Below are 24,088 nucleotides of genomic sequence, written 5' to 3' on the forward strand. Positions count from 1 at the left end.
TTTCCCCCCCCACCCCCCAACATCTCTATTTTTAGAACCGTATTCCTTAACTGCATCCCTGGGAGTGCCTTTTCATGTGAGTACTTGGGGCGCCGGCACCTGCGCGGGTGCCGCCGTGCAAGCCCTCCCACACCTCCACCCATTAATTTTTTTAATTTTTATTATTTTTCTCCTCTTCCTCAACCCCACCCCCCCCCCCCAACCCTTTCCCCGGCGGCTTCGCACCTTCCCCTTCCCCCCCCCCGCCCCCCGGCGCCCCTTCCTCGCCCGGGCCGCGCAGTGACGGGGGGCTCCGTCTTCTCTCCCGCAGGATGCCCGCGGAGGCGGCCAGCAGCGGCGGCGGTGCGGAGCCGCCCGGCGCTCCGCGGGAGCGGAGGAGGAGGCGCGGCCGTACGCGGGCGCGCACCGAGGCGCTGCTACACACTCTGAAACGCAGCCGGCGGGTAAAAGCCAACGATCGGGAACGGAACCGAATGCACCACCTCAACGCCGCCCTGGATGAGCTCCGCAGCGTCCTGCCCACTTTCCCCGACGACACCAAGCTCACCAAAATCGAGACCCTGCGTTTCGCCTATAACTACATCTGGGCCCTCTCCGAGACCCTCCGCCTGGCCGAGCAGTGCCTCCCGCCGCCCCCCGCCTTCCGCGGGGCCGCCGCGCCCCCCAGCCCGGCAGCGACGCCGGCTCCTGGCTGTCCAGCGCCTCCCCGTCCGCCCCCTCGCTCTGCGCCTCCGCCTCCGGCCCCAGCAGCCCCGCCACCTCCGAGGACTGCCTTTTACGCGCCCGCCGAGAGCTTGCGGGGCTTCCGCGGGCTGCCCGCCTCCGCGCCCCCGGGCGCGCCCTGCCGCTAGGGGCGCACCGCTCCGCACCGCTCCGCGCCGCTCCGCGGAGCGCGCCCGGCTCCCCCCGCCCGAGGGCCGGGGGCGGGAGGGGAGGGGAGGGGAGGGGGGGGGTGTCTCCTCCCGTTGCACTTTTCGGCACCCCCCCACCCTCCCCAGCCCCTTCCCCCCGACCCCCGCCTCCCGTACGACTCCGAAAACCGGGAAGAAAAGCGACAGATTTGCTGCCGCAGACGAGGTGAAAAGTCAATTTTACAATTTGTAGCTCTCCAGCGAAGAAAAACGAGCATGAAAATTTGGTTTGAACGCCCTGACAATGCCATGAAAAGGCTTAGGGGGCCGATGCGGCCCGGGGCGCAGCACGGGGCTCAGCGCATCCCTCCTGCCCTGCGCCCGGGGCGGCTCAGCCCCGCCCGGGGGGGGGCCCCAGCCACCGGCCCCGATGGGCCCTGCGCCCGACGGACAAGCGGAGAGCCTCATGCATTATAGATGCTGACCCCCAGCGCGGCGGTCTTGCTTTTAGAGCAGGAGCAGACACGGGGTATTCAGCACCCGGGCCAGATAGCTGTTTAATTTATTCAAGATGTTCATTCATATGAAAATTGTATTTTTGTACATAAAGAGCTTTATTCTATTATTATGCCTCTTATCAAAGTGGGTTCTTTTTTTTTTTTTAAGAAATCGTGCTTTACCCTGTAAATAAAATTTTTAACGTTTTTACTGAATTTCAGCAGTGCCTCTGGAGTTTTGTTTCTTAAGCTCAGGGTTTTTTCACTCCTCAGAAGGAGCCTGGGGTGGAAGGGAAGCGTTCACCCCAAGGCGACAGTCAGCACGGGCCAAGCCGTCGTTTCTCATACCACACTGGCCACAGACACGTGCGGCTACCTACAAACATCGGCTGGCCCCCGAGTCTCACAGAAGGGATTAGAGACCCGTTCAGGATCCGCGGGCAGAGAGCAGCGGCAGAGCGGTGCCGCCGGCAGTGCTGGCGTTCAGGGCTGGCCTTGCCATGGTTCATAAGGGGAGCTGGAAGGTGTTGGGGAATTTGGGGCAAGGAGACGATGCTGCACCCCTGAATAAGGCACAGAGCTCCCAGCTTTGCCTAAACCTGCAGCGTTGGGAGAACCCGGCTGGCATGAGCTGTCCCTCTTCCCCAAGGCACGCGGGGGCACGGAGGCTCTCCCCGCTCACGCGCACGCAGGGCCGAGGTGCATTGGATGGCCTTGGCACCAGCCCTGGCACAGCTAGGGTTGGGGGTGTCAAAAGCAACCCTCGCCTCCATGAAATCTGCTCCACTCTGGGAAACCCCAACCTTTCCTTTCTCTTGCATTTGTGTGTGATGGGGAGCCCTCTGACCCCCCAAATCCTACATTGCTGAAGAACTTCTCCATCCTCCCCTCTTCAGCATTGCTCAATACTCATATCGCAGCAGGCACACAGACACCCTTAAAAGCAACAGTTTTATCCTCTTTGCCCTGTTTTATGGGGGGAACGAGGCACCTCAGCCACATCTCTCCAGCATCTCCAAAAACACTGGAGAATCAGAAGTGTATGGGCAGTTAACGGGGTGTTTGAGGGGAAAGGAGGTGGATGCTGGGACATACGGTGTTATACAAGCCCAAATAAGTCTGCTCCTACACGTCTCAGATGGGACAGCCCAGAGTTAGTAGAAAGAACTGGCTTTTGTTTTTCTATGCCTCAGTTTCCCATCTGTAAAACTGGGGTACCACCATTCCCCAACACCATCAGTGCATTCAATGATTTCATTAAGCAGAGCTTTCAGAGCGCTCAGGTGCTCAGGGCTGCTGTAGAAGCCCAAGAAGAAATTCAGTCTTCAGGATATGATCATGTACTGTGCAGGGAAAAAGGCAGAGGGCAAACACTGAAAGCATCAGGCAAAACACTGAGACGCTGTTCATCGCACAGGCAAAATCTCTGCCTGAAAGTCAACCCTCCTGTGTAATCAAGAAGGTGGAGATATTATCAAAAGTATAACATGGGATCATGTAACTGCCACAAAAATTAAGAGCTGAATTAAGTTTGCACAGACACCTCAGTATCAGCATTTCCTCCTTTCTGAGTGCCCAAGCCTGCAATCTTTACATTTCTTTAACATGGTTTCCATATGCTTGTCTATATGCACACATAGAGCCACTTCTGTTTCTCAGTAAGTATAAATGCTGAAAAGGAAATGTTATTGTTTGGAAATCCTAATAGCAGCATAATACTTATATTAATTAGAGACACCATCAACCAGCATAGGCCAGTTCCTTAATGATGTCCTGTTAAATAAAAGAGATTTGTGAAATCTAATTCTGGCAGTAACAGGTCTTGATCTGTGACGCAGTGAAGCTTTGCTTGCACCTGCCCTTGAAAGCCAGGAGGTTTTGTATGAAGTAGCCTCCAGGGGCTGAAATTTAGTACAGTCCGTGGAGACGGAAGGTCATCTAAAGTCACTGGGTCCCAAGACACTGGACTTCAATCTCAAAGAAAAAAAAAAAGCAAGCTCCACAAAACTTCAAAATATCCTCTATTCTTTTGTGTTTTCTTAGCTGCGAGCAGAAATCTGTGAACATTATGCGGTCTATAAAGACCATACATCTACCAGGACTCAGCGTATGATGTTAATGTTCCTAATGGGCAATGAAAGCTGCAAACTGCGTGAGGATACAATTAGATTCATACATTAACATGAGTCAGAGAACAGTTTTTCCCCCGAGCGGTGATAGGTTCAGACATAGTTGAACAAATCTGCCGCCGGGACAGATGGAATGCCTATATTCAGAGGCTGCGGGACCAACCTGCACCCCCCGTTTACAACAACGGGGTTTGTATTTATTTTTATCAAAAGAATAGTTTGGTGAATTGGCAGGGAGCTGGAACAGCCTTCCCCAATTGCAAACAGGTGGCTTGGTCTTCTAATTGCACTAAAATAATCTCCTTGCACTAGTACGGGGGGGCAAATAGGTGAATTAGATGCTAGGACTGATGAAATTGTTGGCAAATGATGTGGAAATATAGATAGATACGTGGTAAAAAATTTCCATAAACAGGCACCAATCTCAGTCTCACTGAAACCAGCAGCAAGACCCTTAGCATCTTCAGAAATAACTGAGATAGCTTGGATTTGAATCATGGCTCCACATCACACATATGTATATGCATTTTACCGTAGGTCTGCTGATGGTTGTGGTGACCCTTTATCCTTGCTGCATCCAAACAACCTCCTCCGGGGCATGCAAGCATTAGGGACCCTCTGCCAGGAGGTTCTTTCTGCAAGTCCTTAGGTCTCACTTAATTCCCCTTTAATTAGGAGAGAAAGTCTGAGATGGCCCCATAGATAGGGCACCCCTGCTAGCTGGGAACCGTGCTTCCAGCACAGACTTTCTCCAAACACCACTGGGATGATCCCACTTTCTCTCGGCTGAGATTTGCTGCAGGGAAACAGTCCGCTACCAACTACAAGATGCTCGTGTGCTCTGATGACAGGGCCCACGGCAGCCTGACAGCACTGGAGCTGCTCTGTCCCCAGCCTCCTCCAACTGATTTGAAGCTCTAGAGAGCCTCTGTGAATTCCCTATGCTCAAAAAGTGAGCAAATAGCTGCAAATCCAAAATTCTGTACACACTTTAGATAAGTATTTTCTGTGAGTATTTTCTGTGATTTCAATGCCGTGTGGTGCCCTACTTACTGTCGTCCCTGCTGGGGCAAGGCTCAAACAATGCTTGGGGTTTAGTTAGTAACAAGAGCATCCTCAGAAGGATTTTCCTTATTGGGTGTCAATCTGTTGTCGATTTTGATTTTGTTCTGTACGTAATCTGTAAAATACAGTCTGCGTTACTACCTGTGAGTGCATGAAACTTAATACTATAATTATAGATCTCTGGGGCTCAAATGCTCCATTAAGACTGATTTGTATAGCAGGTAGAGATTACCAGAACAGAAGCAGGTGAAAACTAATTTTCAGGAGGTTTTTATTGGTGGCACATGCAATTAAAAGAAATCATCTGGAGGAGCAGAGCTGCTAAGAACAGAGCAGATTTACTGACTGTACAGCATGTGAGCACTGCAGAACGGAGATGCCAAAATACTGCATAAAATACTTCCAGCTGATATTTTGCTGAACTTTTACTCTCTTCAAAGGACATTACTGAAGCATTCGTTAATCTAGATTATCAAATTAACTTGACTTGGTAAAACCAGTTTTAAGCCCAGTAGCCCAGTAATAGTGCCCATGGCCATGTAGTCCCTTTTCTCCCTTCCTCCTCCACCCACCAGCATAATGAGCAGTGTGAACAAATACTGACGATATCACAGATGTCATAGAGCCACGGTGAAGTAACAGATCTTTTTACAAGGCCTGTGGGACCCAGCCCCGTTATTAATCACCGGGATGATGAGGTGTGTAAGGCCAAGCTGAGGATGGGAAATAGCTGTGCACCCTCGAAACAGCATCTTCCACCCCACCACCTCTCTGCTGGGGTTACTGTCCTCTCAGGAGAGGTGGCAAATGGTTCGCATGAGGCATTGCTGGTGCCAGATCAAGGCTCCACGCACCAAGCAATGCCACTTTATTATTATTATTATTACTATTACTATTACTACTACTACTACTACTACTACTACTACTACTACTACTACTACTACTATTATTACTATTAAGTTGTCAGAGACTAGAATACTGAATAGACTCTTCCCAAATGCTGATGGCACAGCACTCCTCCTTATTCAGGTCTCCCACTTTTGCCTGTACTTGACTGTCTCTGCAGCAGCATCGGTGAGTACCTCCCATCTCGCTGTTGGAAAATCTCATGAAACTCTGATGGTTCAAAAGAGAAAACAAATATCACATTAGAGAGGCTGGGACAGAGGTGCCTCCCTTCTCCACGCCACGTGCACGGCTTCGCAGATCCAAGAAACGGTTCTCACTTGGCTCCTACCCCATTCGTTTGACTCGTTGACTGTCAGTAGGACTTTGGCAAGGGTCGGTAGGACGGAGCGTGCAGCATACTTCTACACAGAGTAAAAACTTGCTGAAGCAAGACTTTCAGAGATGATCTTAGCTTTTTTCTTTAAGTCACAGTGAATAAGGGTGCACAGACATGGCCTTGCATGCACTGTGCCAATGGAAGCGTTGCCCTCGAGCTTAGAAAGTGGGTTTGCTAATGCTGTAACTGGAAAGAAAATGCTTAGAGTGTCTCACTAACATCCCTGCTCTGAGCCCAGCCATTTATCTGCACTGTTCAGCCCCCTACTCCCTCGCTTTCCACCCAGGAGATTTGTTGGGCTTCAGGGAAAGACCAGCCTGTGCCAGGGCACAGCCTCTTTTCCTCTCTTGCTTCATGCCCATGAGATGTGCTTAATTACGAATTGAAGCATGTGAGGGGATTGATGCCTCTATTTCCCAAACAGGGATTTGGCAGAGTCCTCAGGACTTCACTGTCTCTTTTTTTGGATTATTACATTCTGCACATTCCAGGATAATCTCTTTTTTTTAGCCTGAAGATTTCACAAAATTGCCTTCTAGGAAAGCATTTAAAGCTGTCTAATGGCAGTCCAAGGCGATTACGGACCATAATGGTTTGTTGCACAAATAATGGATTAAGTTCCATCTGTAGGAGTTAATTGGACTTATTTCTACAAACAAACAACTTGTTCTGCTCCTCTTGGTATGGCAGATGTCAGCAGTCTTTATAAAATCATACCCATGAGCTCTTCCAGCAGGACCGCCTGCAGCCACATTCGGCATCTGTAGCCCAGCGAAACCTGGCAGGTCATCGTCCTTCTCCAACTTGCAGGTTTCCATTGAGATGAGAAGCCTGAATAAACACCATATTTGCAAATACAAAAGATGCAAATACAAAATCCCATACGTAAGATGGTGTTAGTCCACTTTTAAAGGTGGCAGGAGAAGGGGACATGTAGCCCAAGGGGCACCGTGGACTCAGTAGTTTGTCCCTGTCCCTACTGTGGCGACCAGGAGATTAAGGGGTCCTTGATGAACATTTCAGTTTAGATAAACGAGGCCAAACAGAGAAGGCAAATGTTAAAAAGCAAAGGGATGAAGATGAACTTCCCGGTGTGGTCACGTTCACGTGGGATTCCCCATGTTGACCTTCAGGATAACGTACCGAAAAAAGACTCTCAAAGGCAGGATCAGAAAGAATGAAAATCACTAGTGGCAGATAAAAGTTGAACAAACTGCACTCAGCAGGCCTTCCCACCTGAATTTCTCCTTGAAAATATTCACTTCTGAGAAAGCAAACATCCTCCTTGTCAAGGCTGTTCTGCTTGTGGAAGAACGGCACATGGCCTTGGGATGTAAATCCTAATATCTACCAGAAAAAGCATCTCTTTCTCCCCTGCGATTTTCCAGTTTGATCTCCAGGATTCACAGGAAACAGGCAATATTGATACATTATTGTGCCCAGAACCTAGAAAAGCTAGAGACCTTACCAGTAAAGACCAGCAACTATATGCAGCCGAGTCAATCCCTCCCTCCAAAACCTAAGAAACTTGATTTACTTTTTTATTTTTTAACTTGGCTATCCCTAAATATAAAGGCACAAGTAGTTTCTCCAGTTCACTGGTCGGAGTGTTCAAACCGAAGGGATTTAACTCCTGAGATAAAAGAATATGGCTTTTTTTTTCTTTTTTTCTCCTTCCTATTTGAGCACCATCTCTCCTGCAGCAAGTCTTTTGTAATCTGAAAGGAAAACCTTTCCTGTCACAACATCAGTAATGGATATTGCTCTCTCAATTACCCCTGGCTTCGCCAGGAGAGCAACTGATGCGCATCGTGTTTATCCAGCTCACTGAAGTGCTTTCATTATCTAAGAAAAGAGGTTAATTAGTATTTAATCAATCTTTTCACAGGGTACAGTTTCCTCCTCTCCTATTTGCAATCCAAAAAGATGTCAGCTTCCAAAGCCATAATGCTCTCCTGATAAATCAAGTGGCAGCTAATGAGGCCTGTGGTCCCAGGGAAGGAGGGTCCTGGCTACCTGACCCGCCGTGGCTGTCGCCAGCGCGGCCGTCACCTGTGCCGCTGTGCCGGGGAGCACTTGTTGGGATGCCGGGAGATGCGCGGAGCCGTATGGGATGCAGGGAAGGGAACTGTCAGCCAAAGGAAGGTGGTGGCGGCTGCGCACACCCCAGATTGGGGTGTGAGCGTGTGCGTGTGTCCAGTGCATGCTCCGCGCTGACCAAGCCCAGAGGAGCCACGAGATGAATCTCACAGAAACTCTACCCTCCAGAAAGAAACAGATGGGATTCCTTTCCTTTCCTTTCCTTTCCTTTCCTTTCCTTTCCTTTCCTTTCCTTTCCTTTCCTTTCCTTTCCTTTCCTTTCCTTTCCTTTCCTTTCCTTTCCTTTCCTTTCCTTTCCTTTCCTTTCCTTTCCTTTCCTTTCCTTTCCTTTCCTTTCCTTTCCTTTCCTTTCCTCTCCTCTCCTTTCCTCTCCTCTCCTTTCCTCTCCTCTCCTTTCCTCTCCTTTCCTTCCCCTCCTTTCCTTTCCCCTCCTTTCCTTTCCTTTCCTTTCCTTTCCTTTCCTTTCCTTTCCTTTCCTTTCCTTTCCTTTCCTTTCCTTTCCTTTCCTTTCCTTTCCTTTCCTTTCCTTTCCTTTCCTTTCCTTTCCTTTCCTTTCCCCTCCTTTCCTTTCCCCTCCTTTCCTTTCCCCTCCTTTCCTTTCCCCTCCTTTCCTTTCCCCTCCTTTCCTTTCCCCTCCTTTCCTTTCCCCTCCTTTCCTTTCCCCTCCTTTCCTTTCCCCTCCTTTCCTTTCCCCTCCTTTCCTTTCCCCTCCTTTCCTTTCCCCTCCTTTCCTTTCCCCTCCTTTCCTTGTATTTAAAGATAACTCAGGAGCCATCCTTGCACCTGTATGGGGCTGAACTTCAGAGGTGAATAAGAGACACTAATGATGCTTGGTGCCAAAAGGTATGGATAATAAAAGCATTAGCCCATTTCAAAGAAACATATGTAGAAGGATGGAGTTTCCTTCATTAGGCAGTAGGCGAGTTTTTGTTCTTCCCTGAAAAATGCCAGGAGCAAAACCGAACCGCTCTCACTGTTTCCACTACATTAGTCCTGCTGGCTGCAGCTCCGCACAGCTGTACCGAAGCTAAACTGTGGCTGAGGCAAACACCCAGCAAAGCAAAGGAAACTTAATCTTGGCCACTCTCAGAGAGGATCTTGGGTGAGATACTGGTTCAGGACAGCTGTTCCAGCCACCCAACCGTCCTGTCTCAAAAAGGGCCCGGCGGCACTTGTAGTAATATTTTTTCTGAGATATTTAAGCAAAGAAAGTGGCCCGTGCATCCATATGCTCAACCCCTTTTGGCTACTGGGCCATTCTCTCCATAGCCGCTGCTGCTGACAATGAGGGGCTGAGCCACATGCCCTGTGGTAGCCACGGTCTGGATTTCTTTCCCTGACTTTGGGAAATTCATTGTCTTTAGCATCGTCTGTAGGTTCAAAGTCCGCTTTCACTCCACGGGGCACCCTTTCTAGGTTCATAAAGCTACGTTCAGAAACCTTTGGGCAGACCCAAAGCTGACAAAAGTGTCATTAAATAATGCTGCCAATGAATGAAGCTACCAAAGAAGACATAGTCCAGTTTGCATCTCAGTTACAAGAAGAAAGTGCAATGACAGAGTGAGTAATTGGCTAATTGTCTATACGAGCTCTATTTTAACAGTGCAGTCGTGCGATCGCACCATCTGGGGGGAGCTCGGGGAGGGAGCCCCAGCACACACAAAGCCAGTGTGCGTTTCCCGACATGCAGGCCAGGCAACTGCCTCCTTCCCAGGCAGGCAGTGGGAGCAGCAGCCCCCCAAGTCCCCCCAGATATGGGCTGAGAGGCTGAACCTCTGCTGGAGGTGAAAACTAGGGCGGGGGTTTCGCCAAAGCAATTCCTGCATTTTTTGGAGTGCACGCTGAAGCCCACCTGAGCTGCACAGCGAAGCAACCCAAGTGGCACTGATGGGCGATATCTGCCTGGTTGCACGGCTGCTAGTGAGCACAATTAAACGGGAGGTGTCGGATGGGTGGTAGGTGCGACGAGCCGGCATCCCTGGCCCAGGCTTGTGCGAGGCGGCGAGGGTGCTGCTGGCTGCGGTCAGGGAGCTGGGCGCACGGGCGTGCTTTCTGGGACGTTCAGAAATGATGGCATTTCCCCCTCCTCGTCCTGAAAAAGCTGAATTACTGCCTTTGAGTCCCCATCTATTTTCCTCCAAAGTTACCATGAAGCAAAAAAGTATAAATCACACTTTTAAGTGGGCCTGGCACTCGGCTCACAAGAAGAAGGGGGAAAAAAAAAAAGAGGTAATGCCATAATGTAAAATAGTTAAAAGCTTATTAGAGCCGTTCAGGGCAGTATGATTTCCACTTTGTTTCAGAACACCCCAAGCCCATCCTTTCATGCTATTGTGAAGGCAGCAATTCAAATCTCCCTTTGTCAGTATGAATGGCCCCTCTTAAAGCTCTTTTATGCCAACATATTCCCTACAGGCATATGCCCTTTAGCTCTATTACTGATTTACCCAAGTATTCAGCCCATACCTTCTGCTTTTCTTTTTCACTTACTGAAGTTCCACATGACACGAGCTGCAGCCTCTGCTTTGGTGCCTGCCCCACACCCCGGCCCCAGCCGGGATGCTGCTGTCTCCGCCGCTATCTATCTCACCAGGAAAAGCCACACAAAAAAACTAACAGAGGAGACTTTTCAAATGATTGATTTTTCTCCCCCCTCCCCTTCTACCTTCCCCCGTTCCTTCCATCCCCACATTTGTTCGCGCAAACAAACGAGTGAGGGGATATTCCTCCTCCTCCCCCCCACCCATAGGGGAAAAAGAGCCTTGCAGGCTTTGAGGGGGGAAAAATGCGAGTGTAAAAAACGCAAGTGGGCCTATTACCTCTACTTACCCTAATTAGACTTGCTTTGAAGGGCTATTCAGAGATTTTGAAAGGCTGTCCTCTCCCTGCATCTCATTGTGCAATGTTTGCAGAGACATTTGCATCTGTTTGTGCTTCTGAAAATAGCAATGGATGCTTTCAAGAAAGCAAAGCCACCTCCAAGCCCCTCGCACCAAGCCAAGGGCCGCAGCAGTCGAGGTATGTGCGGCCGGCGCTGGGCGGGGGGACACCCCGGTTTCAAGGGTTTCAGGGTTCTCCGCCGGTCCCTATTTAAACAATTCCCTTTAACAATGCAATTTTTAGGCATAAAATCTGCTAACTAGATTAAATCCAGATGACACAGGACGCAGAAATGGAAAAAAAATCAGCGCTAAAGTAAATGGTAGGCACCCTAACAGGATTGAAAGTGTGAAATCCATGCAGAGCTAGAGAGAATAGCTGGCAGCGCAGCCCAGGCTTTCATACGCATATGGCCTTGACCATTTGACTCTGGTCCCATTGAGGTGATCAGCTGGAGACGTGAAGGGGCATCTCTGGCAGCACACACGTCCCGCTCGCTCCTTGAAGAAAGCCCACGAAATAAAGCTGCATAAAGGTGATTGATAGTAAACATTTTGTAATTTGGAGGGATTAATCTTGCGGGATGATCTTGATCAGGTTCTCAAGGCATTGCCAGAATGCAATTACATTAGAATAGCCGCTGCTGGATCGCTGCTGGCAAAGCCACAATATCCGCCAAAGAAAGGGGGTGTGAATGGGACAAAAGGGTTAATTTGAATACGTGCTGAAAAGACTGGAGGTGGACAAGGAGCTCTGCAAGGACTTCATCAGGAGCCATGGGCAGAAGGAGACGGTTTTGCAAATACAGAGGGCGAAGGGAGAGGATGTTTGTAAAGCACACTTGGGGGGGGGGGGGAGGAAGGAAAAAAAAAAAGCCCCACAAAGCTCAAACTGCTTCTTTCTTACATTGCCCTTGGCTACGCTCAGAGGAGCACTTTAGATGGATTAATCACAGGGAAAAACAATAGGATAAAAGTGGTCTTCTCCTCCGTCTGTCCTGGGCCGCAGAGGGGCTGCGCTGCTCTTTCCCCACCGGCCCACGGCGAGCACTGGCCTCTGGCCCAGGCGACAGAGGATCGGTCCCCTTGTGGGCTGCATGGTTGGGAGCTGGAAGTCCCACGGACTTTTTATGAGGGACACCCAATTAAGGTTATGTTATCAGCAGGTTGAAGATTTTCTCAGATTACTCCTCCAAAAATGCTTAGCAGGAATTAAGCATGCAAATCCACTCGGCCGCTCTGGGGACAATGCGCTTGCCCCATGCCGGTGAAATTCTCCTGCTAGCTCAGGCACCCATGACATGGGCTTTTCCGCTCATCTTTTTAGCCTTTAAACACACACTGGCATCTGGAAAATGCTCCCACGCGTGGGCCAGGCGTGGATGCGCTGGGTGGGCTGGGAGGGGGCATGTCCCACCTCTCCAAGGTGATGGGGAAGGTGTTACGCAGTCACCTCCTCCCCATCCCTGCCCTGGTCGGTACCACGGCTGCACCTACCCCACTGCAGCACCTCTTTAAAGAGGGAGGACATGTCCTGTGCCCTCCCAGAGGTGCTGCAAAGTGCAGGATCTTAGCCCGAAGCCAAACAGCAAGGCCTGAAGCCAAGTGGGGATGGACGACACAGGTGGGGGAAGCGCAGGTTTCAAGAGAGGAGATGGGAACTTGATGCCATCGCTGCCGGCTCGTGATTTATGGCAGATCTTACACCCTCTGGGGCTCGTGGCACTGTGGCCGGAGGCTGTATGAAGATGTCTCTGTCTTGGTTAGGCTGATAGCAGCAGCTGGGCACGGGTTTGGGCCTAGGCAGGGCCAGGCAGGGTGGTGACCCTCAACACCCCAAAGCTCCCTGGGGGGACACACACGTGGCTGTTTGCACAAGCACCCCTCCCCACTGGTCACCACCAACTGGGACCGGGTCGCCTTTCTCGGGCATTAAGAACTGTTCAAAGCAAGGCACTGGCTGTGCATAACAACAGTACTTACCGTGCACGCTTACAGACCCCTGCCCCATCCTACCGGCCCCCACTGCCACCCCCTGCCCCAGCAAGGGTTCCAGCACCAGAACAGTGCCAGCCTGGCCGTCTGACCCACGCGTGGGCCATTGCACGCCCTGGCGGGGTCAGCCTGGGGCTCAGCATCCTCCACAGTGCAGGGACTTGAGCTGCTCCAGCCCCTTTTTTGATGTTTGAAACTCCGAATGAAGTTTCAGGATTTTCTGCAGAGACACAAGTGGGGTTTAGCTCTGCTTTTTTTCCTTTGGGACATATGGACACAGCATATCATCTCCGCGCTCTACCTCTGCCACCACATTCATTAAGCACACCCAAAAAGCAATTTTCTTTTTATATTTAGAAATGCAAACCCCACAGGGAAAGCCACTTTCCATCACCACCCCCACCCAGCTTGATCAACCAAACCTAAAACCATCAGAGACCCCACGCCAGAAGGAGCCCGAGGAGCTCCAGAAACACCCCAGCAGCGAGTTTTCCGGGGTGGCTTTGCCCAGCAGCGCATGTGCCTGCGCGTTCTCCCCGGCTGCCCCTCGCTGCCAGTTTGGGGAGGGTTTTTTTCCACTGGGTTTTTGTTTCTTTTGAGAACACCCCGTGTTTGTGTTGCTCTTTCTCCGCGGCACAATGCGCCTCTCCATTTCCTCGGCCGGGGGCTCGCGCGAGCGTCAGATCTCGGCGGAGCGAAGTCGCAGGGGTCGCGGGTCACCCGAGGGCATCGGGGACAGACAAAGTCTCTTCAGCCGCTAATGTAAGCCGGGGTAACAGCGCGCTGAAAGCGCATCCACTTGAGACTATCTACAAGGCACTCAGCCCTCTCTAAGGGCTTATAATGTTGACTCTCCTGTCATTGGATCCAACCTTACTATAAGCCCTGGAGGTATGGGGGGCTTAGAGACATTCATTCAGAAAAATAAATCCCCCTGCTACCATTCTCTTCATGAAGATAAATATACCACAAACAGAACAAGGAAAGAGGCTGAACTCCTGATCTCTGCTCCAGCCGCTTAAAAATTGCCGTTAAAAAACCCAACAGTTTATTAGACTCCTTTACTATTTGCCGTTAAAAAACAACAACACAGTTTATGAGGCTCCAAAGAAGTTTATTAGTATATTTTACTAGCAAAACTTGCTTTCGGCTTGGTGTCACTTCTAGTCCACTCAAAAGAGAAAATTTTGCAAAGAAAACGGCGTTTGTTTCTATTTGAACTCACCATTTCTTGTGGCACTGCAACCCGAGCTGCTCCAGCCCAGGGGAGGGTTTGTATTCCCTGCTGGAGGGGTTATTGCTCAGCTCCAAACTGTTGTTCTTTGCATTGGTATTAAACCTGGGAGCCTCCTGGGCAAGCAGGACAGCGGCTTGGCTGCGGCTGTAGAGACACTGGGGAACCTGGAGCACCAGTTCCCAGCCTGGAAAGACCTTCCCAGCACCATGGCACATGATGTCTCTAACTGCTTCATGACCTGTTTTACTGCTATTATTTTTGCCCAAGCTGCATGGAACTGCAGTGAGGGTCTGGTGTAAAATCTTCAAGGGCTGGATGTATTCAGCTGGTACCCAGCCAGGAGGAAAACCAGCCACCTAAGGGTTGTGCCTCCATCCTCCAACTGAAAGTCAGCCTCCTTTCCCCATCCCTTCCCTTACATCAAATCTTGCTGAAATACCCCCTGGCAGCTGGCTGTGCTGATAGAGCTTTTGGTGGTTTTGGATCTTTGCAGATTTACAGATTTCTCCTGAGAAAGGTGCCTTAGTGTTCCCTGGGAGCACAAAGAGAGCAGCAGCTCCCTCTAAGTCCTTGGTCACAAGTGCACCCAATTTGGGATGCTCCCAGTAGATACACTTCCCCGTGAGCTGGCTTCTCCAGTGCTCTGACTACAAGGGTGGAGGAGCGCTGTGGCCAGAGCTCCCTGCTTAATCCTGGTGAAGACAAGGAGAGTTGCCCATGGACTGCTCTAAATGCCAGTGACCCTGGGAGGGGGGACACGTAGGTCTCCAGCAGAGGCCACAACAAGGTTAACAGGTCTGGGCTGGTGTCAGCATCTCTTCCACTTCTATGTGGTTGGCTCACTCAAAAAATCACCCAAACCATTGATTTTTAGGAGAATTTTACCTTCCACTGTAGCTAGACCTAGCTGTGGATGAAGATGTGAGTTTCAGACCATCAAGTTTTGCCTCCAACTGTCAGGTGCTTAAGCTTCACTGGCATCTTGAAAGCAAAGCTTGAGAGCATCAGCAGGCTTTGAAATGCAACAGATTCCTTCTTCTTAAGTTAAGAAGAATAGCCTGGTGAGTGTGGGTGTTCTTGCAAACAGAATTCCCTCCTCTACCTTCACCCGTTCATTTTCTGTCACCCTTGCTGCCATGGAGGGGTCAGCAAGTCGCTGCCACCTGCAAGGGGCAAAGGGGACCGGGCTCTGCAGCATCGCATGCATGCACAGTGAGGCGCTCAGGTCTCGAGGAGGAAAACATGCACAAAGGGGGAAAGTTGTTGCCTTGGGGAGGGAAAAGGCCGAACTGATCAAACTGCTGATCTAAAACAGGAATAATGGGATTTTGTGGGACTCACATTGATGTTCAGATGAGAGGAGCCTCTGGTTGCCTTTTTTCTTTCAAGCCACTGAACAAGAATTTTAAAGCCCCTTTAAAATCTGCCTTGGCTGAGCTAATTATTATCACAGGAGTTATTGGACAAAAGCTCAATGGCTTTTCCTATGGCTCTTCAACAGTTTCTGGGCTGCCTCGACAACAAGAACCAGAGCTCCCTGTTTCGATTGCCATATTCTTCTAAAAATTTTCAACCATTGAGCCTTATTTTAACCCTTCCAGGAAACACAGGCAGCTGAGATGGGTGCCCATCGCCTGCAGCATTGCTGTTCCGCATCGGCGCTGCTGGCCTGCACACAGCCGTTCTCTTTTCTGAAGTCCATCGGAGGGAAAATAAATGTCACAACAGAGTATCCGGTTTTTGAGTAGCGAGACAGAGACCTACGGGAAGCAGCAGCCAGCCTGTGCCTGGCCAAGGCTATCCAGTGACTTATTCAAGGAAGCCATTCACACCTTCTCCCCAAGGAGAGGGCTGCCCTGGGAAGCAACTGGCCCCAGCACAGAGACGTGCTTGTGGGCTTTCCATCTGAGCAGGTCACCGGAGCACTCCCAGGACACAGACCAGACTGTGAAGACCTGGTCCTGCAGCCTTTGTTTTCCACCAGTGCTTTCAAGATCTTCCCAGTTTGATAAACTGCCTTTTTTTTTTTTTTCCCCTAGGAGAAGTAATAATTACATGGTTTTTAACTAGGGGTACCAAAGGAAAAGCAAAAAGTAATAAACAAAGCAATAAGTAATAAGCAAAAAAGCAAAGACTGCAATAAGGCTGTTTGAGGTGGGTATTTCTCCAAAAACTCCCTAGCACCAGAGGGGACCTGGGACATCATTTAGCCCTTCTGAGACTGATAAACCGTCAGTATTCCCCAGGAGGGAGAATTTCCCCACTCCCAAGCAGAGTGGCAGTGCGTGAAATGCAGAAACCATTTTTTAGTGCCCTTGCAGCTCAACCCAGCCCGAGGGCTGCATGGCTGCGGGTTGCGCTTGTGGACCCCCTACCCACCAGTGAAAGCGTCTTATCCCATGCTTCCAGCTCAGCTGGCAGGGGTGCAAGCCTAGCGCTGCTTCTGCTTCTCTTTAGGAAACCTCTGCTAAAAAGCATCTGTTGATGGTGTAAGCAAACTGGGAACTGATGGTGGCACAGCTGGAAGCTGTCCTTTAGGAGGCGTGGGTCCCAAGGTCCCAAGCCCACAGATGGGTCCTCGCAAGACTCCCAGCAGTAGCACTAAATCGCTGCTGTGATTTCTTTCGCCCTGTTTTTGCGAGGGCCCTTCAAGATAAATGAACTTTTTTTTTACTCTGTAACTGAACATCCAAACAAAACCTTTCTGAGGACTCAGGGAGAGACGCCTGATGGACAGCCAGGAAATGGGAATGATCGATCAAGCGCTGACGGCCGCGGCGCTGGCACCTGAGCTCAGGTTTCGGGCCAGAGCCTGATAACGAAGCACCTCTTATTTGTGCTGCCTGAACAGCTGCCGGATGGTGTGCTGCCTGCACGGGCAGCTCCCTGCCTTTCCCTGCAGTGGGCAACCAAGGAGTTTCCTGCCACTGCAGCACCCAGCCCTGGTGAGGCAGGAGCCAGGGTGGCTGGCGCAGGCACCGGCTGGGTGGGAGGAGGATGCCTGGGGCTTTCCCCATCACTTGAGCTTTCTTCTCTTAGCATAAAGGAGAGCAAGCGACTGACCTGCCACACTGCCTTTGACTTACTGCACTAAACACAATTATTTGAAGGCAACAGAAGAAAGAAGGGAAAAACCTTCAGTGTTAAATAAATCACAGCTGAGCTGAAACGGGCCATTTCTTCACACTGGCCCAGCTCATGCGGTCGCTGTCGGAAGGAGACGTCCTGGTGGCTACACTGTGGGGCTGGGACTAGGAGACTTTTATTCCCATCCTACTCATGGCTTCTTAAGTGGGCTCAAGCAAACTGTGGGCTGCATGGAATGGGGATACCTTTATTCTCTCCCAGATGGGTTGTGAATACATTCACTGCTGTTTGCAAGGGCACAGACCAAGCACGCACACCGGGTCAGGGATAGATGGTGCCTTCACCACGTCACCACACCACACCAGCACCAAATTTGCCATAAGAAAACGCTATTTCTACTTCTGTTAAACAACGTGAGTTTTTACAACCCTATCATCAGCTGTGCGTGCTAGGGCTGGGCCATGATGGGGATTTTGAACAAAGATGAGGCATATTTTCCCCCCACAACCTTCCCAATTAATATTTTAGAGATTTCTTGGACTTGACTTCGCTTTCTGCCCAGGACTGAGATCGAGATGAAGCAGTGCTGCTGGCCTGGAGCCAGCATGAAGAAGAGCCTGCTGGTGATGCAGCTCCATTACACGCTCTGGAGTGAAAACGCTGATCCAGCAAAAAGACAGCAACACCCTCTTCTGATTTCCTGGGTATGGATAGGTGCAGAGCAGCATCCCCAGTCCAGGCCCTACATATGGGCCAAGACAACTCTGGGCCAAGACAACTTCCCAGCCCTGCAGAAGGGCAAAGGCTCATCTCCTCTCTCTTCCCCTTCCCTTCTTCTGACCCCTCTCCATCTCCCTCCGCTCCCCGACGTGTGTGCCAGGGAAGTCATCGACCACAGGGCAGCGACTGTGTCCCCCCCCACCAGTGACATCGAGACGTAGAGATCGGCAACCCCCAGCCGGCCCCTGGCTCCTCTCCCTTCCCCTCTCCAGAAGTCATCTATTTTGTTGTGTGTACACACAGAAAACAAGGGGCTGCCCCTTGTTCTCCTCCAGCCATGACACATCAAATTATCCTGCCTCCAAATATCCCATCTGGCTGTTAGTTTTTAGCTCCCCCCGCCTCCCCCCCCAGGTTGTTTCTGCTTTCCTCCTCCTCCTTTCTCTGCTCCCCAGCCCATGTGTAAAAGTAGCAGGGGGGCCTTTATTAAAAGCAAAGCCCCACGGCAGCAGCTTCCCAGCCAAACTGCTCTTGTATTACTTTTTGATGAGTTTTCAATTTAGGCCTTTGCAGACAGGGGGAAGAAGGCGACTTGAGAGACAGAGGGGGGAAAAAAATGCAACAGATGGGGCCGATTGTGCTCTCTAGGCAAATTAAGGAAGACATCTGTAGCTCCCAAATACTGGTGGTCTAAAGCAATTAGTCCCCTGTGAAAAGGGGCCTCTCTGAGCCTCCTCCAGCCAATCCGCGCCCCGGCAGCACTCACGTTACAATGGCCTTGACCACAATTCACTGAGCCAAAAAAAAGAAAGATTAATCCAGGAGGAGCTGTGCGGCCGGGCTGGAGTTGCTAGGCTTAAAAGGGAAGGTTATGTCCGTTTCTGCCCGAGTTTGGAGCAGAAAAGTAGGGTGGGGGGATTTTGTTTTTTTTTTCTTCTTCTTTCTGATGCTGACCCAAGGCTTACCTGGTTTATGTCCGATGTCTGGTGTGAGCGTGTGTGCACGCACACGTGCCCCTGTACCAGGAGAGAGCTGTAATCTGTAAATTGCTCAGGGACTTCAATTTTCCAGTGGCTTGTTTGGAAAGTGATGAATGAAGACGCAAACCCCTGTGGTTGGAATTATCTTCGCCAGCCCCCTTCGGTCCCCCTCCATCACGTATAAAAAGAAGCTGTTATATGATAAGACCCCTCTGTAAGTGATAATTACAATGATTGTTATGATGCCAGGGTTCTGCTTTTACAATTGGAAATAGGAACTCTGACTGAGCTAATCCGGCGGTGTGGTCCCTTATTTCATTCGACGTCAGGAAGCTGAGAGTGGAAAATTCAGAAAAGGACTTTACCCAAGCTGGTTATGAGCCCCCTTCCCCCCTCCCCTCCTCTCCCCTGGCTCTTTTATTCATGCATATTTATGATCAGTAGATCTCAGTGGAGAAAAAAAACACATACAGAAAACAAAACCGGCAGCACAATGGGGAGAGCTGCTCATGGGAGGTCACAGCACCTTTAAATTACACCTCTTGGCTTTGTTCACCCCCGCACAATGGAGCTAAGAGATAGGAAGAATAGCACCCTGCGCCCTGGCGCATCACAATTCTCCCTATGATTTCAAAAAGAACAGAGAGCCCCAACTAATTTGATATCTTATTGGATTTCTGTTAACCTAAGGACATGTCTCATCCCAGCCACCGAGGCTTGGCAGGGGCTGGGCTCGTACAAAGAGCATGGCTAAGTCTCTGCAGTATGCTGGGGCTTCCTGGTCAAAGCAGATCTGTCTTGGTCAGGTTTGAATCTGAGCTGAGTTAACTGGTTTGGAAATACAAAAGCACCACCCGCCCACTGAACCTTTGCCCCTTTAAATTAATTAATTTAATTAACAAGTTTATTGTCATGGCACCCGTCAGAATGGGATCTTCCTGGGGCCACACCAAACTCTGGCCTGCCCTCATATACAAAGGAGATGGGCTTATGGTTATGGAGCTGAGTTTGAACCCAGTGACTTCTCAAGGCACAGAAATTTGTGTCTGTAATTTATTTCTCGCCCAGCTTTTTCCTAGGATGGGAAAAATGGGTGACCTCAGAAGCTGTGGTTCGGGATGGAGGACAGGCACTAGCAAAGGGAGTGAAAAACTGCTGGAAATAAGCTGGTATCCTTAGGCTGCTATCATGCAACAAGCTGTTAAATCCACCAATCTGAATATTTGGTAATAACTGCCTCTGAAGGCAAACTAGAAAGGAAAAAAGTGAAGCTGGTGCTGATAAAGAGCAAAATAACACCCTCCAAGAGAAAGCAAACCTGTGCAGAGAAGGACCGACCATGCTAGAAGACCAGGCAGTCTGTGACTACCAGCCCATGAAGCCCATCCTTTTCCCTTCTCTCTTGTCTGTCCTTGCAGTCATGGTTTGCAGATGAAAAGCCGGGCAGGTCAGGGGTGCAAAATAATCCCAAGTAATTTTCAAACCCTGAATGCTGAAAATGTTTAAATGCTGCAAATGCTGCCCATGTTAAATAGAGGCCCACTATTACATGGCCAAAGGATTCCTGGGAATTTAGAAAGCTGTTTTCATTTAATAAATGCTAAGTGGAATCGTTACCAACCCATGATGGGCTTGAAGAGCCTAACCTTCAGTCTCTGTACCCATGCGATGCCCAAAGCTTGCTGCAGTCCGGCCATGTCACATTGGGTTGGGTTATGTTGTCATGCCTAAGAGACATTAAAGACTCTTTGTTATAGTCAAACTCAGATCTCTAAGTGCTGAAAAGACATGCAGGATTCTTATTTCACTCCCTCACTTTATTATTCATAATGACCAGAGTTAATGTTTACATACACTTGCATTTTAACATCAACAAAAACTATCTGCCTCCAAGTCTACAAGACTCCCAGATCTGCCTAGGAATGCCATTAGAGGAAGAAGAAGAAAGCTCTCCTACCTCTAAGGAAGGAAAGAGATAGAGAGAGGCTTTCAGAGTGCCTTCCAGCAGCAAGTGAATGTTTGCTCAGCGATATAATCCTACCTGCTGTGAGCACCCTGCAGAGAGCCGCTCACCCACATCTATGGAAGAGGCTGGGTGGGACGGGGTATGGATTTCTCTGCCCAGGTGCCGGGGTATGGCTTGACTGACATCACCATGGGTACTAATGACAGAAGATTTCCCCAGAGACGCTTGGGGCTTTGAAGAATGGTCTTTCTCTCTGTGTTGAACAGATAAAACGTCCATGGCGAAACCACTAATCAAATCATCTGTGGTTTGCTTTGCTGTTTGCTCAGGTCACTATCCCATGGTTTAAAATTATCTCAGTCAAAAACCATACAGATGTCCAAATTGGCCTCCCGGCTTTTTCCTTAAGAGTCCTGCTTTGGAGACTAACAATTTCTACTGGGAAGTTCTTGGCCAAGTCCCTCATATTTAAACCTATCTCCAAGGAAAGAGTCCTGCTCCAGCCTCCAGGCAAAGCTGAAACATCCCACCACAGCACATTGCCAAAGTAAGCATTTAAAAACCATAAGTCACACACCAGAAACGTACAGACAAAGATTTATATGTGGAGAAGCAAGGAAGTGGGGAAAGGAGGTGAGACTCTCAAGATGTCTGCGGGATTAGATTTTCACAGCCATTTAAAACAGTTAGGAACTCAAAGTGCGCATTTTTGGGGTACCGCTGGGAATTTCAGCATTTCATTCTGCAGCTTTTCCAGTGAGCATCAGTGCTCGTGAGCTTCACTTCACTCACATGTCTCTTCTGGTGGCTAAGGCCCAACGTCTCGGTAACTAAGCAGTAGCATAGCCATGGACGTCTACTTCTACTTGCTCAGGGTGTCCACGATTTCACTGTAAGAATAATTTTTAAAATAGGATAATTGTTAATAATCTACTTAATTACTCAGGTGGGTATAATAAGGATGCATGACCATGGGGCAGCTTTCGCCTCTGCTGGAGAGTGATGGGGATGTCCTTGGAGCCACTGAAATGCTGCTGGTGAGGGAAATAAATGGCTCCGGGCCTCAAAAGTCAGACTTCTTGCCCGTCTTTGTCTCAACTGAAATTTGGAAAATCACTTCTGCATTTGAAGTTATTCTGGTTTGCTCAAGGCTTTGATCCTGCAGAAGCAGCGTGTGCTGCTGGGCCGCAGGAGACGGGGAGTGCAGCGGGGACCGGCGCCCTGCAGCTTTGCACCCTGCAGCCAGCAGATCCTGCGCTCCCCAAGGAGCCTGTCTGCTCCCGGTGGCTCCTGCACGTGCCACGCAACACCATCGCTCCTCCTGCGTGAAGGGCAAGAAAGCTTTCTGATACGTGACAGCCTGGCCTGTTTCATATTTAGATTTTTAACCACGTAAGAGTTTACAAAGCTGAAATAATAATCCTAAAGATATTTAATACCTAATATATCCTTAAATTTAGTTTTGAGTAATGTGAGCGAGAAGATCACGACAAGTAAATTACAGACAGTCAAATAAAAACTTTAGAAATCCTTTACAGGCCAAACTCAGGTTGTTAATGCCTTAATTTTTAGTGGACTCCACCTCAAGGGCGGGCTTTGCAGATGCACGCAGTGCACTTTCAAAATCAAATCCTTCAGAGGTAGTTTAGGTTGAATATTCCCAAAATGCTCCATCCCAAGTGATTGTTGGTGCTTCTGAAGGAAAAGCAGGCAGGAGCTGCCTGTAAACATCCCCCCCCAACCTCCCCACCTCCCCACCCAGGTACGAGCCCGAAAACTCAGGAGCAGCAGCAGGAAGGTCAGGAAAGCATGTATCGAGCACCACCCTCTGGCACAAACCTAAACTGGAGGGGAAAAAGAAAGGATTTTTCTCCATGAGGATGAAAAAATCTCTTTGCTGGGTGCCCCGAGGTGGGTTGTGCAGCCCTGAGAGGGGGAAAGATGCCCTTGTGCAATTATAGTGGCCATATAAAATTAATTAGTACATCTAAGAGGATCTGTAGGGCTCAGATTTTGCAGGCAAGCTGCACCCCCTAGCACAACGGAGCGACCTGAAGCTTTTAAACCTTTGCTCCTGGGGCCTGTGCTTGCCTGCCCTTGGGGTTGCACCAGAGCTGGAGCATCCCAGGCAAGCGTCTGCCCAGCGCAGCCGTAACAGCTGCACCCGCAGCCAAATCAAAGACTCATAGAATGTCCCGAGGTGGCAGGGACCCCCAAGGATCATCGAGTCCAACTCCTGTCCCTGCACAGGACAACCCCAAATTCACATCATGACCCCAAAATTCACACCATGTGAAAAAAGGGGACCCAGTGCATGGGAACCTAAATTTGGTGCCATAAACCCTAAAAGGGTGCCACCCTAAAAGGGCAGTTCCCCGGGTTAAACAGGGGAGAAAAGGCTTTGTTGCTGCTCTCCAAGCCCTGTAGCAACACTGACAACCACATTTCAGGGCCAGAATGTCCGTCCCCCATGCTCTGCACACCCCGGTGCAGCCTGCCCTCGGTGAGAATGGCAGCATCTTGACCCTGGGTGGAGAAATGCCACCATAACGCCTGGGCTGATGATTTGGGCACCTGGGATGCCCCATCCTTTGCATGCTGAGGCCATGCATCCCCATGGCATAGGGAAAGGCAGGACTGCTGAATTGCCTCGTTTAGAGAGGAAGGGTTAGAGTCCTGTCCCAGTGTCACTGGCACTGGGTCCCAGCGCTAAACCCTGCTCAGCCAAGCTCAGAAATCCTCTCTCAGTGATTTTTCTTCTTAATTTTTCTGACTGAAAGGCCACTGAGTGGCCAGAGCACTTTTATGCATTGGATCTACCTGTTCTCCCATATTGAATGGGGGGTGACTTAATATGGAGATGGAAAAATGCTGTTTCCCTGTTGGCTGGGTTGCCTGATCCATCCAAAAAAGCCATGGCCACCCTGCATGGTCTAGCCCTGAAACACTTAACCTCCTGCTCCCTGCCTCCAGCTTGGGTTTCATTTAACCACTATGATGTCCTCTTTTCATATTTTTTTTCTTGCAGAGGTACTTCATAGAAGTTAATTACAAGTTTTGTACATTATGAAAGGGATCTGTTTGCCCCAGACATATTGCAGGGCCCACAAATCCAGCAGGCATTGTTATAAACTCATTATAAAAGCTCAGGCTTTGATAAATCTATATTTTTGTCTCAATTCCAGAAGATGGAGCCAGAAAGCCGGGAGTAGTTGCTGCAGCGTGGGAAAGCCGCCTTATCCTCCTGCTCATGAACAAACCCTGTTCCTTCCCAAAAGCCGTCCTATGGTGGCAAAG

At 49.8% G+C, this 24,088-nt stretch overlaps 1 protein-coding gene across 1 annotated transcript; it reads left to right on the forward strand.

Annotated features, from left to right (window-relative positions):
• Window positions 1–311: 311 nt before the first annotated feature.
• Window positions 312–851, forward strand: NEUROG1 (neurogenin 1). The gene is given in 3 exon segments (XM_075101012.1): window positions 312–663; window positions 666–775; window positions 777–851. Coding segments are annotated over 3 exon segments (537 nt in total).
• Window positions 852–24,088: the final 23,237 nt, after the last annotated feature.

Source organism: Phalacrocorax aristotelis, chromosome 8 (assembly GCF_949628215.1).
Source record: "Phalacrocorax aristotelis chromosome 8, bGulAri2.1, whole genome shotgun sequence".
Classification (NCBI taxonomy): domain Eukaryota; kingdom Metazoa; phylum Chordata; class Aves; order Suliformes; family Phalacrocoracidae; genus Phalacrocorax; species Phalacrocorax aristotelis.